The sequence below is a fragment of the Durio zibethinus genome, chromosome 18, assembly GCF_047325235.1.
Source record: "Durio zibethinus cultivar Kanyao isolate XHJ-2024 chromosome 18, ASM4732523v1, whole genome shotgun sequence".
Classification (NCBI taxonomy): domain Eukaryota; kingdom Viridiplantae; phylum Streptophyta; class Magnoliopsida; order Malvales; family Malvaceae; genus Durio; species Durio zibethinus.
Window position 1 is genome coordinate 1,289,750 of NC_143179.1, and position 19,255 is coordinate 1,309,004.

At 30.4% G+C, this 19,255-nt stretch overlaps 1 protein-coding gene, 1 long non-coding RNA gene and 1 pseudogene across 4 annotated transcripts; 2 read left to right on the top strand and 1 right to left on the bottom strand.

The window, feature by feature from the left end:
* Positions 1–77: 77 nt before the first annotated feature.
* On the top strand, positions 78–2,475 carry LOC111298901 (uncharacterized). 2 transcript variants are annotated; one of them, XM_089746938.1, is made up of 3 exons: positions 79–224; positions 378–492; positions 685–2,475. In XM_089746938.1, exon 3 carries the CDS (start codon positions 809–811, stop codon positions 2,273–2,275), a length of 1,467 nt encoding a protein of 488 aa, XP_089603064.1. In that variant the 5' UTR covers positions 79–224; positions 378–492; positions 685–808; the 3' UTR covers positions 2,276–2,475. The 2 variants fall into 2 exon arrangements, with proteins under 2 accessions (XP_022749383.1, XP_089603064.1); XM_022893648.2 differs by having other exon boundaries at positions 78–224; positions 378–2,475.
* Positions 2,476–3,059: 584 nt separating this feature from the next.
* Positions 3,060–4,652, bottom strand: LOC111300227 (uncharacterized). The gene is made up of 2 exons (XR_002691415.2): positions 4,375–4,652; positions 3,060–3,395 (listed from the first exon to the last, which is right to left on the bottom strand). It is a non-coding gene; the product is annotated as an uncharacterized LOC111300227 (long non-coding RNA).
* A 2,345-nt stretch (positions 4,653–6,997) lies between these two features.
* On the top strand, positions 6,998–8,364 carry LOC111300228 (carboxylesterase 20 pseudogene; annotated as a pseudogene). Its single transcript, XR_016329484.1, has one exon. The product of XR_016329484.1 is annotated as a carboxylesterase 20 pseudogene (transcript).
* The last annotated feature ends 10,891 nt before the right edge of the window (positions 8,365–19,255 follow it).

The following is a 19,255-nucleotide window of genomic DNA, read 5'->3' on the forward strand; positions in this document are numbered from 1 at the left end:
TTACGTGAGCAAACCAAACCACGAGCGTGGCCTGCAGACTAGTGAGCAGCGCGTACTATCAATTTGTGACCAGTTGGATAACCAGGTAAAGAGCGAGTGGGCAGGACATGAGCAAAAAGTCTCCCTCGTCCCCCAACCAAACGAAAATAAAATTACGAGAAAGCTCTCTTGTTTGAAGAAAGGCCATCAATCTTCAATCCAAAGGCCACTCAACCAAATTATATGTATGTTCATCCTTCTTTCTCTCTTCATTTTGTGTAATGACATTCAAAGTATTTGCTAGAAATTAGAATCATCACTTTCTTTTTTCTTTTTCGTAATCAACCATTAAGGAACTGAATTAGGCTTTTACTTTTTTTTTTTTAAAACATATATAGGAAGCCAAAGCCTGATAATAAAGAGAAGTGATTGCAGATGTTAAAATTCGTGTTTCAGACCTGTTTGATGCCACTCTTAACGGTTGCTGCCTAAACTATTTCAGTTAATCTCCAGGTTCGAATTAGGCTTTTCTTCAACATTTCTATATACTTCTCTTTTTTTTTTTTTTCTTGGGTTCATGGCAACTTTACTCAACTCAATGTCTTCTATGACAAACCCATCACCTGAAACAACAAGGAAACCATCTGGTTTCTTTTACCAAATCTCAAACCTTCATTCTTTTTCACTCAACAATGGTTTTACCAGGGTTTTAGCAACTACCCAGAACACAATTTCTGCTAAAGACTCTGTTTTTACTTTACCAAATTGGAAGACAGGGAAGAATGACACTAAAAGTAGGGAACTCAGGCTAACTAATGCTTTTTGTCACATGGAATATATGGTGGGGAAGGGACAGAAGCCTGATGTAGCTCAAGCTACACAATTGATGTATGATTTGTGCAAGGTTAATAAGATGAAAAAGTCATTTCGAGTGATGGAGATGATAGTTGATTCTGGTATTATACCTGATGGAGCTTCTTATAATTTCTTGGTGAATTATTTGTGTAAAAGAGGAAATGTTGGACATGCGATGCAGTTGGTGGAAAAGATGGAGGGTCATGGCTATCCAACTAACAGTATTATTTATAATTCTCTACTTAAAGGGCTTTGTGTGCATGGAAACTTGAAGCAAAGTATGCAGCTGTTGGAGAAGTTAATACAAAGAGGACTAGTTCCCAATGAATTCACTTATTCTTCCTTGCTTGAAGTTGCTTATAAGGAAAAAGGAGTAAATGAGGCAATGAAGCTTTGGGATGAGATTATTGCCAGAGGTGGGATGCCTAATTTGGTTAGTTACAATGTTTTGTTGACTGGGTTGTGTAAGGAAGGTAGGACTGATGAGGCAATTGAGTTCTTCAGGGATTTGCCTGCAAAAGGATTTAATCCAAATGTTGTGAGCTATAACATAGTGCTAAGGAATTTGTGCTATGAGGGACGGTGGAAGGAAGTAAATGAGCTTTTGGCAGAGATGAATGGTGAGGATTGTTCTCCTTCTGTAGTTACTTACAACATATTGATTGGTTCTCTTGCACTCCATGGCAGGACTGAAAATGCTCTGGATGTTATCAATGAAATGATTAGAGGACATTTCAAGGTCACAGCTACAAGCTATAATCCGATAATTGCTCGTCTTTGCCAAGACGAGAAGGTGGATCTTGTGGTTAAGTGTCTAGATCAGATGATCTATGGACGTTGTGAACCTAATGAAGGAACGTATAATGCTATTGCTGTGCTTTGTGAGCAGGGAATGGTGCAAGAGGCATTCTCCATATTTCAAAGCTTGGGAAGCAAACGAAGTTCCTCACCACATGATTTCTACAAGAGTGTAATTTCTAGTTTATGCAGAAAAGGAAACACATATCCAGCATTTCAGCTTTTATATGAAATGACTAAGTCTGGATTCACTCCTGACTCTCACACCTATTCCTCGCTAATCAGAGGATTGTGCATGAAGGGAATGCTGCAAGTGGCAATGGAAATTTTCATAATAATGGAGGAAAGCAACTATAGGCCTGATATTGACAATATAAATGCACTTTTATTAGGATTTTGCAAATCCCAGAGAACTGATCTGTCCTTGAAGCTTTTCGAGATGATGATCAAGAAAGGCTATATGCCTAATGAGACAACTTACGTTATTCTTGTGGAGGGGATTGCTCATGAAGGAAAAATGGAGCTGGCAGCACAAGTACTGAAGGAGTTGCATATGAGAGAAGTTGTGAGTCAACATGCTGTAGAAAGACTTGTTATGCAATACAACCTTTCTGCTATAGACTTTTTAGATTCCAAAATATAGACTTTTGCAAAATTGATTCCAAAAGCATGATTTTTGTTATGAACCATGGAAAATTGTCACTGTAACCAAATTTTGGAACCGGAGTGAGCATGAATCAAGTTCAAGCACAAGGACTCAAACTTTGGGGTTTTTCAGTTGCTTGAGCTGGTTAATGTTTTGTTGTAAATCCTGTTCACTTGTAGAGCATTTCTTTTTTATGTACAAGTTGATTATTATGGTTGATATGACATGATCAATTAGTTCCTCGCAAAAGGCATTTAATAAAAGACTCATTTGGCAGCTTTAGTAAAGCTAATAATTTTATACAATAAAAAAAAAAAATGAAGCCATTGTTTAAAATTGACAAAAATTATATATAAATTTAATAAAATTTAAAAATATATTTCGTATTTCACATAACACGAATTATAACAATAATTTTCGTATTTTATATATAATTTACATGAAACAAACACAAACACACAATCTTTAAATCTACTTTTTTGTCAACTAATCCTTTCTCATACTCATAAATCAGTGTCTACCAACAATTTACCAACAAACCACACCCCTCTCGACCACAATTTTCAAATTTTAACAGCAGGGGCGAGTCACATTTTGGTTACAATTTCCACCACAAACATGGGCAAGAGACTAGATGATAAAAAATGGGAGTCCTGTAAATCGAATAAGCAAAGCCAAAGAAATCCGAGAGAACTGATCGCAGGTTGATCAAGTTAAAATAAAATCTATCCTGAATGTGAAGAATATGGGACAACAATCTATCTCACATAGTAGACCATGGTAGCATGAACAATTATCTAATATTAGACAAAGACCATAGAGTTTACAATTTCAAACTTTTAGGAAGCATGTTAAAGATAAACAGTCTACATAGCTCAAACCATAAAATTCCAACATAATATCCACTAGTACTAGACAACATCTCAAACAGTCTTAAAACTTAAATTAGAATTAGAAGACAGAAAAGATAAGTTTGCCCGAGAACACATCCTCCTATCTTCAGATCTTCATGCAAACATATGCTGGATGATCGTGAAGACAAGGGAAGCACCTACTTTGATCTCTGCCTCATCTTTCGGCGCTTCCTCTTCAGCCTTCTCATGCGTTTCTTCTTCCACTGAAAAGCATAAGAACAAAAATCAAATTAATCATAATAGAAAAAATATGCCCAATTAAAGACAAGTAACATAGTTGACTTTTGTTTCAAATGGCTCATACAGCATAATAATCTAAACCGTTAATGTTTCATTTTGGGTCATATAACCATGAAATTAATGTGGGTAATCAACAACCCCTTGAATTCTTACTGATCATAATATTTTGTTCATATAAATATAAATGACAACAAATCGATCACTTTTTCTCATTATGTTTTTGAAAAATGAACTTGATTAATTGATTTGTAGCATCAGTTCTGTGATAATATCTGCCGATACTTACAAAGCTAGAAGAAAAAAGGATCAGTCAATTTTCTTTTACAGGATGACACAATCACAATATATATATATATATATATATATAAAATATTAATATTTAATATTTCTATTTTTTTGTCGACCAAATATCAAGCCTATCTCTCAATACAAACTTTAATGTATAATTCATTTGAGTCTGTTAAGTGTGACAAGTAAAACAACAGTCGTATACCCTCGATCAACCTAATTACAACCCATCCGTTCAAGCGAATTAAACAAAGATTTATTCAAATCCCCAGAAGAAGTTGTGATTAATGTTTACGGGAAGAATTTCTTCAGGGAATTTAGCTTGGCATTGTAAAGCAGATTTCAATCTCCCCACCACAAACTAGCACCAAAACCAAAGTTAACTGAATGAAAAAAAAACACAGCTCTAGGCTAACAAATTAATCACCCTCAATACATTTCATCTCACTCATTTTCCATACTGATATTTTCATCTTAGTCAGCTATAAAGGCAACCAAAACACAACCGACTTGCCAATCGATGAACCATAGCTAAAATTCTACGAAATACATTGTAAAAAATTAAAGAGTAAAAACAAATTATTTTCAAATGGAGAAGAAAACAGAAAAAAAACATCAATATGCAAGATTAATCGAAGATGTTCAAGGATTTACCTTGGCTCTCATCTTGGGATTGACGCTTTCTTTTACGGTTTGTCGACGATTTCTTTGTAAAGGAGAGTTCCCTTAACAATTAGAAGGGCTTCGTTCGGTATTTAAAGGCCTACGCTTTGGAAACCCTAGCTCGTGTGGGGTTTTTGTGTTCAGTTGCGAGTGTAATTTGGTTATTATGGCATCTAAACGTGTTTACGGATTATTGTTTAGAAAAACGGTAAGTAATTGAGAGAGGAATTTTTTAATTTCAGACTAATAAAAATAGTACGTATCTTTTAGATATATTAAAAAATTAAAAAATTAAGATATATGTAAGTAGTAATGAATTTAATTTTTTTTAAAGATATTCACTTATAATATATATAATTTTTGATGAATTTATTAATTTTATTGATAAAAATAATATTTTTTTATTTTTTTTTATTTTTAAATCTTTAGAGTTGTTATGAAAAATTTTGAATGGTTTTACAAAAAAAATTTCTTATAAATTTTATTAATTTTCAATATTTGAAGGGTGTCCATAAATATCTTTTCATAAGATAAATTCTTCTTTGTATATTAGTTTTTTAATTTCGTTTGTGAAATTAAAAAAATTTTAATGTATATCAAATAATTTCTCATTTGTTAATACTCAAACAATTTGGTTATATATAATATATTTTTATTTTTAATTTCAAATTACATTTAAAAATAATAAATAAAGAATTAATATTTCATATATTTTTAGTATAAATTTTTAATTATACAAACGAGATTAAAAAATTGATACACATTTTTTTAATGAATTTTTTAATTTTATAAATATTAAGGATCATAATAATTCAGATCATATCGAATTTAATTCAATTTTTTTTAGATATTATATATTTTATGAATTTTAAAAATTCAATTTGAATTCGAAGTAATGTTTCATACAATCTAATTTGAACGAAATCGATAAAAAACAAATCAAAATTTACCTGTTCGGTTTATTAGTTTTTGAAATTCATTTTTTTATTTTTAAATATAAAATTTTAATATATTTTAATATATTTTGATATAAAATTACTATTTTTATTTTACAAAAATTTAAAAAATAATAAAAACTAATAAAAATATATAATTCGATTTGATTTGAAATTTTTGATTTTTTATCTTTTGATATAAAATTTGATCGAAACTTAATATACATATAATATCATAACTTAATCCAAATCAAATAACAAAAAAATCGATTAAATCCAATCAAAACACTATGATTTCAAATTGATTTTTAGTATTTTTATTTTTTCACCCATAATAAATATATTCTAAGGATATGTATCACTCTAATAATTTCTTTTATAAAACTTAAAAATTTTACTGATAATGAATGAAATAATTTTTTTATAAAATAATATTTTATTATTTTAATAATAAAATAAGGTGTAAATGAACGAGAGAAAAATGTTTGGGAGATTCAATTCGAGTTTGGTTTATGAATAATTTTAAAAATAATTAGAATTTGGATTATTATTTTATATAAAAAGGGTTCATAAGTATATACTTATCATATGAAATTATTATTTTATACATCAACGAAGTGGTTTTTAATTTAATAGATAGAAATTTATATATATATATATATATATAATTGTCATATGTTTAGTTAATAATTAAATAATTAATTTAAAATTTTTTTACATGAATAAATATTAACTTTTTAAAATCCGTAGTTAAAAAAACTCTAACTTTGGATAATAATTCTATCATATATTTATTTAATAATTATGGATTATTGTTTACTTCGAAATAACTTTTTTTTTAAAATTTCACAACTTTATTAGAATATTATCACGTGTCCTTTTAATTATTATAAAATTTAAAAAGGGTTTTGGAAAATAATTTTTAAATTATGCATTTGTAATTTTTTAAAGAAAAAATGACTAATATTTTAGAAAGAAATAAGTAATTAATATATATTATGTACGTAATATATGTCACGCTTGATCAGGGCCTTCCGGCCCACCCTGTCGGCCCATAGCAAAATATCATATTTATGAGTGAAAATTAATGTTGAATTATCATACATTATACTCCTTTCATATCATTTTTTTTTTTACTTTCATATATGTTTAAAAAATTTATTTTTATATAGTTAATATTATCAATTTAGTTTTTATAATATTGATGTATCATAATTTTTATTATCAAAAATAAAAAATAAAATTCAAATATAAAAAGAAAAAATAAAAAAATAAAAAAGATTTAATTATAGGATATAAAAAAAAGTGACGAAAACAGTATAATTTTGCATTTACTCATATTTCTTTTTAATTCATATCACATTGGCCACGAAGGCAATGCGGTTTTCGTATCAAATAATTTTTTTATATTATATATATTTGGTCAATCAAGATTTTGTATCATATAAAATATTAATAATTTATATATTTATATTATATTTTATATAAAAGTTGTATGACATAATTTTTGTTAATATATAAATATGAAATATATTTTTTATTTTTTAAATTTATATATAAATTTTATTAAAATTTTAATTCATATTAAATATATATATTTTTATATTATTTTTTATCATATTATTATTTTATTTTATTTTAAATTAACAGGTCAAACATATATCGTGAACAAAGGTAGGTGGAGAATTTAGCGTTTATTTAATCGTTTACAAATCACAATCTCCCTTTTCTTTTCTAGCAAAATTGTAAGCCACGCAATGTCACTCACCTACAATTGCTTTTTAGAGTATCCATAAAACAACCTAACGGGGAATCAAAAAGGGGTGCCTAATGCCAACTCTAAGTTGAATGCTTCATTCTCCCATCGGATTCTGAAAATTATGGCTGATGCTATTCCTTTGAGTTCCATTTCTGATCCATACAAACACCTTCAGATCACCCTTAATCCCGATGGCACGTTGACTCGCTTCAACAATTCTGGAACAACTTCAGCCCAACCAGAATTTTCCAGTGACTCGAAGACAGCAGTTCTCACCAAGGACATCTCAATCAACAAATCAAACAATACTTGGGCTAGAATTTTCTTACCCAAGCAAGCACTTGACATGTCCACATCTGCTGAAAAGCTGCCAGTTTTTGTCTACCTCCATGGTGGAGGGTTCATTCTTCTCAGTCCAGATGAAACCATGAGTCATGAATTTTGTTCCAACATGGCTACTGAACTCTCTGTTATCATTGTATCAGCCAGCTACCGCCTGGCTCCCGAGCATCGGTTGCCAGCGGCATATGATGATGCCATGGAAGCCTTGTCCTGGATCAAAACCAGTCATGAAAATTGGTTGGAAAATTATGCTGATTACTCCAAGATCTTCCTGATGGGTGGTAGCGCAGGGGGTAACATTGCATATCATTTAGGACTGCGTGCAGCCGAACAAGCTGACAATCTTCTGCCATTGAAGATCAAAGGACTAATATTGCACCAACCTTTCTTTGGTGGGGTCGAAAGGACTGGATCAGAGTTAAGATCAATCGAGGATCCCTTGTTTCCTCCATGTGTAAGTGACTTAATGTGGGAGTTGTCCTTGCCTATTGGCAATGACCGTGACCATGAGTATTGCAATCCGACGGTAGGCAATGGCTCTACCGCTTTGGAGAAGATCAAACGGGTAGGATGGAGGGTATTTGTTTCGGGGTGCGATGGGGATCAATTGATAGACCGTCAAATTGAGTTGGTGAAGATGATGCAGAAGAAGGAAATTGAAGTGGTATGTCGTATTGTTGAAGGAGGTTGCCATGGGCTCGAAGTTTTTAATCCCTCTAAGGCTAAGGCATTGTACGTTGTCCTAAAAAATTTCATATTCTCTTCAATATAAACTTCACCCAACAGTCAAAGCATAGGGGCTTCTGTTTGTGGGTGTGTTTTTTTTTTTTTTTTTTAACTTCTGTTTGTGAGTTTGATTCCATATAAAAAAACAAAAAAAGATCTTGGTACTGGTTAATTAACCGCCTATCAATATTTTTATATAATATATATTTCCTTATTAAATGTGATTATTATAATTTTATTTGTTTTTTAAATATTAAAATAAGTGATCTAAGAATCTTAATTTAGTTTCATTGATTCATGCAATTATTATAATATCCAAGTCCTAAGACACAAAAAATAATAAAATTATTATCAATATTTTTTATTTAAATATGATTAATTATTTAAATAAATTTATTTTTTTAAGGTTATTTTAATTTGATTAAGAATCTAAAAAGAACAAATTCTTATTTACATTTTCAGAATTAGATTCGAGAGTTAATTACGTGTAAAAAAAATTTTAGTAGCCCAAATCATCCATAAATTGTTATTACATTAATCTTATGTTATTTTGTCTAAGCCTTAATTAAAAATGAGTTTTATCCTTATTTTCATTAATTTCAATATTTTAATATTAAAAATTTTTTTTAAAAGGTTTCTTTACTTTAAAAGTATTTTTAAAAAATGTCATTTCCTATCGTTAAATTTATTAAATATTTTATAAAAAATAAATTATTTTATTTCAAATATCAAACAATAATCATACAAAATAATTATACAAAATATGTTACAAATTTAAAATTCACACTATCAAAACTTACATCAAAATTTCTTTTTTTTCTTATTTCATTATTATTTTCCTATTAAATCAAAATCAAAATTAAGAAGAAAATAGATTTAAAAGAGAAAAGAATTAAAAATAAAAATAGAATTAAAAATAAAAAAATAAAAAATAAAATAAAAACATACAATTGGGTCAAATCAGAAAATAGGATAACACACGAATCATTATAAGATAAAGTGTGGATCCTCCCCACTAAAATGCTATCATTTGGCTTCAATTATAAAAGTATAAACCTTTTTTTTTTGTTTTTCAAGTTTTTTTTCTTTTGTTTTCTCTTTTTTTTCTCTCTCTTTTTCTTCCTAAAACTTAAGATCCAATATAAAAAACATGAAAGAAAACTTAAATTCTGGCATTATTCTTACAAACCGATCATTGAAAAATTCAATGTTTATTAAAAAATTCAAACAACCCCAAAAATTACCATGAAATATAGAAACCATTTATCGTGAATTCTTCTGATTATTATGCTTCATGCCAAAAAAAAATTAAAATCATACCTAGAAATATCTACAAAATCCCAAAATTGTTTAAAAGGTCCAAAGATTTCCAAAAAACCTCAAAAAAATTTAAAACAAAATTCCAAGAATATAGCTTGAATTTTAATCCAAACAAATCAAAACCAATCCAAACAACCTTCTACCTTAAAAACTAAATTTTAAATTTCAAATCAAAGCCAAAGCTCAAAAAATTTGAACAAAATTTCAAAACCCAAAAATATGTCTCTTTAATTGCTCAATGTTTGTTTTTAACTCCTATCGATTGATTGTTGCTATTTGCTATTTTGTGTATTCTTAAGCTTAATATCAAGCTCTTTATATAAGGATCAAAGTCCCAATTCAATTTGAAAAAAAATTAATGTCAACTAAATCTATCAAGATCTAGTTTTAACACTTGCAAAAGTTCTTTTCCATTTTAGTGAATTGATGCTCAATAATTCACATTTTAATTTCAAATCTAAATAAAATCAAAATTTTTTTAAAAAAATTCATATTTTAATTTTGGTTTTTCCCTTTTTTATTTTTTATTTACTTTGACTAACAAATAAAAATAAATTAAAGAAATAAACAAAAATATAAAAGAAAAAGAAAAAGGATGCATAAAACTTTTTAGCCTTTTTGTTTGGGTTTAAAAGTCCAATTTCATAATCAAAGCCCAATATAAGCCCAATTGAACTATTTTAAAACCCAATTATCGAAATGAAATTCAAGGCCTATTAATATAAAAAAATCCTCAAACAAAATAAAATGTCTATAATTGTTCTTCTTTTCACATTTTTGGAGAAACAAAAATTGTACAAATACATAAGACATACATATTATTAAGGTCAAGAAATATCTTTAAGAAAAATTTTAAAGGCTCGTCTTCAACAGAGGTATTGAAACTTTAAAAATTTAAAACAAAAAAGTTTTTTCTCAACAAAGGAGTTGAAAGTTTAAAAATTCAAAATTGAAAAGCTACTCCCCAATAAAGGCATTCGAAAAGCTCTTGCCTAATAGAGGTATTGAAATTTTAAAAATTTAAAATCGAAAAGCTCTTCTCCAACAAAAGTGCTAAACTTTAAAAATTAAAACTAAATCTTATCTTTGAAAAGATTACTTTCAATTTGACAACTTTTCTTGCAATCTCATCTTTAAAAACTATCTTCAACAAATGTTCAAAATTCTCCTATTAGAATTTGTCAACTCATTCCAACTTCAAAAATCTAACTTTTCATTTTTATTTTTTGAGTGTATGCAATGTAATGAAAATTCCTACTTTCAAAAAATCTTAACTCCTATCTCAATTTCAAAATTCAAAATCTACTTTTTCATTTTTATTTTCGAAACATGCAATGAATGTAATGAATATGATGTAGGGCATGTAATGAAATAAAACCAATATTATATCTCCTTAATTATGATTAGACAAAAAGGTTTTCAAAGATCTTTCCATATATTCTCGTCTTCTTCAGTTTCTCAACACTTATTTCTTTCAAGCTTTAACAATTTTATCAATTGATCAATTTCACAACTTCTATTAATTTCATTATCTAAATCCCAAGTGTTTTATTATCAACCATTAAGGATCAACATCCTTACATGTTTTTCTCATCATTCCCTATTAACTTTTCCTATTCTCAAACTTCTTTTCAAAGCAGAGATCTTTTATGAATTTATTTCATTTATTTATTCATCATTATTCTAATGTCACAATAAACACAATGCAATCACACATCATTTCTATCAAAATGAAAGAATCAAGTAAGATAAACTAAGAAAATGATATTTATTATTGGAAGAAGCAAATTTGCTAAGAAAAAAATGACCAATCTTAATATTTGAATAGGGTATAAAAATCCAAGTAACGAGCATTCAAACAATTTTGAACAAACTAACCAAAATTATTTCTCAAAAACTTATTTATCAATAATCTTGATTATTTTGAAACCAAACTTTGCCTCTGTTTTATGAGATCTCTGGTTGATGTTGTTCCATTCTTATATCCAAACCACTCTTTTAGGTTTTCAACTTAGATATCTTATTTTGACTCAAACTGCCATTTTTGAGTTTTTAATTTAAGTCTTCCTTTTTCTTTTCTTCTTTATTTTTTTCTTTCAAACAAAATATTTTTCACAGCATTTGAATTTAGTAGTTTGGTAAATTACCACCATTCATCTCTGTTAGAATTAATGCACCATGAAAAAGTTTTTTTCACCACATATGGACATTCCCAATTTAATCACTGAAATTTTATGTTGATATAAATCGATTATTCTTAGTTTTCAACTATTTTTTGGCAACCAAAGGTTTTTGTAAGCTATTGCCATGCTTCAACAATTATAAGTCAATAGGGTTGAGTCAGATGACATTTATTTGCAATTTATTTTTTGAAACATAATTGAATATAAACATTTCACACACTGGAAACAAAATACATGCTGCAAACAACATAGGTGTTGGGGTTTTTATTATTCATCTATTTTGAATAGTTACAATGTTTCAAGTATTTAAGAAGTAAATTGCTAGATATCTTAGTACCCTTTGTCCAATAAATTGAAGCAAGCATTATATGATAGGAACCAACCATTACATCACCAATCCAATGATATATAGATCACAACAAAGTTTAAAAATTATCAACTTGGAAAAGGGAAGGTGACCTTTAAAGGTGCTAGGAAGGTTTACAAGGTAATGCTTCTTTGTTATTATTTTATGATGAGATTCTATTGAAATTAATGCACTAAAGAGTGAATAGTTGAGGTGTTTACAATAGACTACTTGTTGCTATAAGCATGTACTATAAGATTTCAAGTGAATTTGTTGTAAATTAAACTCTTTTTGTTCATTTGTTAGATTTACCATGTGACATCCAAAAGCATAAAATCTCTATAATGAAGATGAAAGCTCTATCCAGTTATTGCATACTAACATATGGAAGTAGTGTAGCTTATAGTTGCTTGCTATGTCTAGAACAAAATTCATCTGGTAAGGTTTTCAATTTGCAATAGCAAGTATCTCCTTTTAGCAAGAATTGTTTCCTTTGTTGAAAATGTTCTTTGATTTCCTTATCTTAGGTGATTAATGAAATTAGTTTTTTCAATTAATTTGGAATGATGATTATGATTGATAAAGAGTTAGACTTGAACACGAAGAACATTAAATTGCATAAAACAAGTTAATTCAGAATGAAAACAAAATAAAATATAAGTTCAGGACACAAAAGTTTTTAGGGGGTAAGTTTTTTGTATACAAATACAAGAATCTTTTGAGACTTTAATCAATCATGTGATTGATTTACTTTCTTTATAAGGATATCAAAAGATAGAGTACGGGACAAGTAGAGCATTTTTTATCCTCATATGTGATTTTTTTTATATTATACTCATTTTCGTACCCATACTCAACAGATATTTCAAATTCATCCCCATCCCTATCTCCGTAAGTATTTAATGAGTATGGATAATTTTCGTATTTGTAACATTTTAAAAAATAAAAAATAAAAAATATTTTTTAAAACTTTTTTATTTTTAACTTGCACATTTATGTAAGTTTTTTTATAAATATATATTTTTAAATATAAATATATTAGTTCTAATTAATCTATAATAAAACTTATATTATTAAATAAAAGATTAATTATTAAACATATATAAATATATAAGAACGGTTACGGGGTGGGGAGCTATATTACCCATCTTCGTACCCATACCTAATAAAAAATTTAAAATCATGCTAATCTCCATCCTTATCCCTATCCCAAAATTTAATACACATTCCATCCCATACCCCTTAAGATAAAAAGTAAGATTTCTTATCAAGTTCGGTAAAATTTACATCCCTACCTTACAATCATTTGTTTCTATATGGATTTTGAGGCAAGACATAGGGACCCTTTTTCTTTCCTGTTAAACACAATTGAACCTATCAATTGAATGTTCATACTCCAGCCAAGACTAGCCTTGCAAGAAAAAATTAAAAATAAAATATAGAAAACTCAAATCATAAAAATCATAGCCGTTATCCTACTCAACTGCCTTCAATCCCTTTCGATTGACATTCACGTATTGGTGTCAAAGTAGTTTACATTTTTCCAACTATCCTACTCATAGTTTCGTTTTTGCTCTATTTGTTGATTAATAATGCAACATGTCATCTCACTAAATTACTTAATCTTATTATCATTTGTCCAAAATAGCATACTCACTACTACTTGCCCTCTAGCCAAACTACAGTTTGGAATGCCTAAATAGTAGTAAGTAAATTTTAGGGCTACCTAATTTTTTTAGATTGCATTAAGATCTTTAGTTCAAAAATTGTGTAAATTTGGGACATATTGTATAGTTTAAAATTTAATTTAAATAAACTAACATTGCGAAAACATCAAGTTAAATAACATTATTTGCATAATAATAGAGAAATTAATGAGATTAATATTTTTTTGTGATTTTATCATCGAGTTTAGCCGTACAATATTCACAATGAAAAACCTTCCTGACTATTATAACTGTAAAGAAAATTATGAGTAAGGCTCAAGGAATGGTTTCATTCATAAGGTCTGTATCAATATATATAAAGAGAATACAAGCCAAGATGACATGCAAAGTTTACAAGAGTTATCAGATAAACAAATAATCTAAACTGGTTTTTTAAAGAAAAATTTTATAATTCTTAAACAAAAAAAAAACCCTAATCTTAGAATTTGAATTAATCAGAAACTGTTTTCTTCAGCTTTTAGGGTGAAGTTACAAATTTTGGAAATAAATTGATGACAATACTCAACACTCAACATTTGTATCTCGTTGAATTCTTAATAGAATTAGTTTTTTTTTTCTTTTGTTTTACTTGTTAAATCTAGTAAATAAATGCATTACAACTTTTAGTGTTAATTTCTCGTCGTTTCTTCACTATTTGATTCCACGGAAGTCTATATTGATGGAGTTAATAAATTCTGGGTTAGAAAAAAAGAAACAAACGGAACCTAACATTGAAGAAAATAGTTACACTTTTATTTCACGAGGTTACATATTAATGAGTGTATGTAATTGTTTTGCTGAAACAATTTGTCTTTAATTTTTTGAATTCACGTTATAGTAAATTATTAACAAAGAATGGATTAAAAATAATCCTTTAGGTTTCTACGAGGTTTTCTCTAGGGTTCTAGTGAGAGTTTCAGTCATGTCACAGATATAGTATAAGGTTGTCTCTCCTAGATTGGCGTGGAGACTTTTGGGTTGGGTTTCTATTTCAGTTTTGAAGGATAAGGTAGTATTGTCACAGAAACGCTGATGGCAGAGGAGTTAGAGGATTTATGGGCAAAGTTTTCATTAACTGAAGAAGAGAAAAGCAAGGTTCTCATCGAGAAAGGTTGGATTGAGTCTACCGAAGCTGAAGGGAAAGCTTGTCCCTTGGGGAAGATTATATGATCAAACAAGGGGTGAACGTGAATGCAATGAAAACGGTTTTTCACAGAGTGAGGAAATTGTCTAAAGGCTTGCAGATAAGCGAGGCTAGGGATAAATTGTTTCTCTTCCACAAGTATACAAGTCACTCAAATAATAATAATATAAATGAGAAGTATTTGAATTTATAATTAACCTAAAGCTAAGTACTTAAATCGGACATCTAAGCTATATTCGGTTTGAAAGGAAGTTGATTAAGCTAAAATTATTAAATTAACCTTAAAATTACTTACTACAAATTATGCAATTAAGTAAATTATACCTAAACTAACTAAAAATAGAAAATTTAAACAACTATGCAAAAATTAACAGGGCATAAAAACACAAATTAAACACAATTAAGCAAGAAACTACACATGAAAGCTTAACAATTTAAATGCAAAAATTAAAATAAAAACAGAAAATTAAACTTATAAGTGGACTAATTTAATCTCCTACATGACCTATGTGACTATTTACTATCTTAACATGCATGAATTGTAAATGAACATCAAAATAAACTGTATAAACGCAAAATAGACTTACAATGCAACATCTAACCAATAGAAAATCCCAAAAAACAAAATAAAAACAGAACCAAAATGCAAGAAAAAATGCAATGTAAAACCAAACAAGAAAATGCAAACTACATGCAATCTATGGCCTAAAATGCTATGCAAATGTGATTTAACCTAAGAAACTGTAAAAACTGGGTTATAGGCTTAAAGTAGACTTGAAAATGAAACGAAAACATGTAAGAAAGCACGTTGAAAAACTGAATAAAGACAACTGAAACAGGGGCAGAAAAATGAAGTTACAATGAACAATTAAAAGCTAGGAAAATGGAAAATAAAATGGCATCAAGACTTGGAAAATTAAAAGCATGAGTAGAACATTCGAACATCCTAAAATAGCATGAAAATGAAATTAAATAACAAGCAATTCAACGCAAAAACCAAGCTCAAATAACCAAACAAGCGAACTAAAACAGAAAATTAACAAGGCAGTAAAGCAATTGCGTGAAAATAAATCAAACAAAAATTGAAAACAATTGACTCAAGTAACAAGGTGCCTCCTAGGTGAATGCTTAATCTAATAGCAACGTTGTACCATCCTTATCAACCCCCAAATAGCCTTGAAAAAAAAAGTGTAAAAACAATAGCCAAATCAGTGCTGGAACAGAGTAGGAATCGAATAGAAGGAATTCGATTTTGCATGGGAAAACAAGGGATTAATCCTTGAAAACTAAAAAGGGAACTTAAACAACAAAGTAAAGGATCAAAGCAATGAAATAGCTCTTGAAAACTTAAAGAAAACAAGCTCAAAGTGCATAAAAACCGAAAGTAAACAGCTGCTGAAAATTAAAACAGAAACTTGAATAGAAAATAGAGAACTTTGCCTTGAAAATAAAAGGATTAATGTCTTACAAATTGTAATGGAAAATTAGCTAAGACAAAGGCAAGTAAAAGACATAAAAATGGAATTTAAAGGCTTGGGGCGTCCAAAAGAAAATAAAAACAATGATAGGCAGCTGGGGGGCTCTCCTTTCTTCAGCAGCAAAATGATCTCTTTATAACAGCTTCCTTGGTTTTTCTTCTAATTGACAAATGGCCTTGCACTGTAGGGCCAAGTCAGCAGCAAAGGTGGTAGCAAATCAGCAACTCGTGATAGCAGGCAACGGCGTCCCAACTGGGTTCTTCTTTCAAACACTCTCGACCACATTTGGGGCAGATGGCTTCCTTTCATGCAATGCAGAAAATGTGGGTTTTTTCTCCTCATCCAACTATCATCCAATGGCCAATAAGGGTGCACCAAAATGCCAAGTAAGGAGCCCAGAATTTTCTTCTCTTTATGCGTCATTTTCAGGTTCTATCCACCAAGGCAATAGCTGATTTTGTTCCCTTGCCGTGCAGAAAATGCGAGGTATTTTATTTAATACTTCGTGCAACAGCCGATTGGAGTGTAGTTTACGTCCAAGTCAGCAACTACTTTAGTGCCCTATTTTGGAGAGTATACGACTGCATATAGTGAAGACAAATTAGATGCAGATGTTGACAGCTTGCAACACTGATAGCTTCTCCTTTCGGCAGCAAATATAGCATTTGAAGTCCACTTCATGAGCTAATCAACAGGCAAAATCATGACAAGTTAGCAGCTAAGATGTCCATTTCTTGGGAGAGCACTCAACGTCATTTGGAGGAGCTGCTTTATCGATTTGTGAGACGTCATCAACAGCCAATTATATTTTTGCTAGCTGTTTCTTCTCTTTTGCAAAGCTGAAAATGTGACGCTCCTAGTCTCAAAATTCAACCCATTACCTTCCATAAATGACAGCTCATCCTTTTGCAATCTTGTGTCATGCTTCCTTCGTGAATGAGCTCACTAAATCTATCTTGCTTCATAACTCGATTTGATGACTTAAATCATGGCTTAAATTCACAAATCATTTTGGCAATAGCTCCATACATTCTTCACGCACACATAGCTTGTAATTGTAGCACATAAACCGTGTCTAGGCAGCTAGGATGCTTCTTCAAATTATGCCACGTACACTTCTAATTTGGTCACACACATGCCAAATCACCATGGTTACTTAAGTAACCTACAAAATGGATAATTAAATAAAATTAAGTGGTAACTAAATTAAATTGCTAAGAATCAAGCAAAATTAATCAAGCAATGGCCATAATTAATCAAATAAGTTCATGATAATTCTATAAAAAATAGAATTATCAATGACACAGCCATGGATGTTTAATAAATCACTACTGGTGCTTCAAGAATTTGAAGGCTCGGTGCCTCCCGAGTCTATAGGTATGAACTGGTGCCTCTTTTGGTTCCATGTGTACGGATTACCTTTGAATATGATGAACAAACAAGTTGGAATGGTTACTGGTGAATCAATGGGAGACGTAGAAGAAGTGGAGGCAGACGGGGATGACACTGCATGTTCAAAATTTTTAAGGAGTAGGGTTAACTTGAATGTTAATACACCATTGAAGAGAGGGACAAGGGTAGCAATTAAAGATGGTGGCAAGGCTTTAGTTACGTTCAAATATGAAAGACTTCCCAACTTTTGCTGTGCGTGGTAAATTTGACCATCAAGAGACCGAGTGCAATATTGAAATGATGATGAAAAGATAAAGGGGGGTCAAAAAGGAAAGAATATGGGAGATGGTTACGTGCAAAGTCCTGAGGATACGGTCTACAAGGATGGAAAGTTCAGGCGTAACTGATGGCAATCCTAATTTCTCTTCTAGTTCACAAAGGTATGTTCATATCCATGAAAATTTTAAAACAATAATAGAGCCAGTCAATGGGGGTAGGCCTGAGAGCAGTCCCAGTCAGGCTAAGGCTCTACAAAACAAGAAGGTGCATGTGGCAGAAAAGATTTGAGCCAATTGAAGACTGAGGATAAGAACTAATGTCCAGCCGAGATTGAAGCAGAAAATGGCGTAATGGACTATAATGGAGTTATGGTTGAAGAGGCTAAAATTTCGACAATAAGGATATAAAAACGTCAACGGGGGAGAAATCGGCGGAGAAAAATGAAGGGCCTACAGTTCTTAGTCAAAAGAAGAACAATGATGGGCTGAAAGGAAATGGAGGTTGTATTGGGCCAGATGAAACTGAAATGGGCCAACTCACACAAGAGCCCATAAAAAGTGGAAACGGGTCGCAAGAAACATTAGGAAAGGAAACAATGCAGAGCCTGTCCTGGATGTCTTCTTAATGTTTTACTCGAGTGGCACGTTAACGCGAGGTTAAAGGTAAGGGGACTACACCAATGGAGGTTCACGGGGTTTTATGGTAATCCAGAAACACACAAAAGGAAGGAATTGTGGCGCCTCCTACTATCATTGCATGATATGTCAAGCTTACCTTGGATATGTGCAGGAGATTTCAATGAACTGTTATTAACTTACGAGAAGTCAAGAGGAGCAACTCATCCAGCATGGTAGATTAAAGACTTCTGAGATGCGGTGGATGATTGTGGACTGAATGAGGTACCAGTAAGAGGACCATCATTAACGTGGCAAAAGGGGAATGGAGATGATACTGTGTACGAGAGGTTGGATCGTTGCTTTGCGACAACGTCATAGTGGGACCTTTTTCCTTTTTCCTAGAAAGATCATTTGGTCTCGACAATGTCAGATCATCTGCCTATTTGTTGCATATACAAGACAGGCCATATCCATGCCATGCGAACAAGAGGAGAGCATTCAATATTGAGAATATGTAGGCTCAACATGAGGATTGTGAGGGTGTAATCAAAGATTACTGGAGTAGATTGCAATAAAAAACACTTGAAGATGTGGTGGACTTGCTAAAGGCATGTGGTAGCAGTCTAAGACGTTGGAACAAAGAAG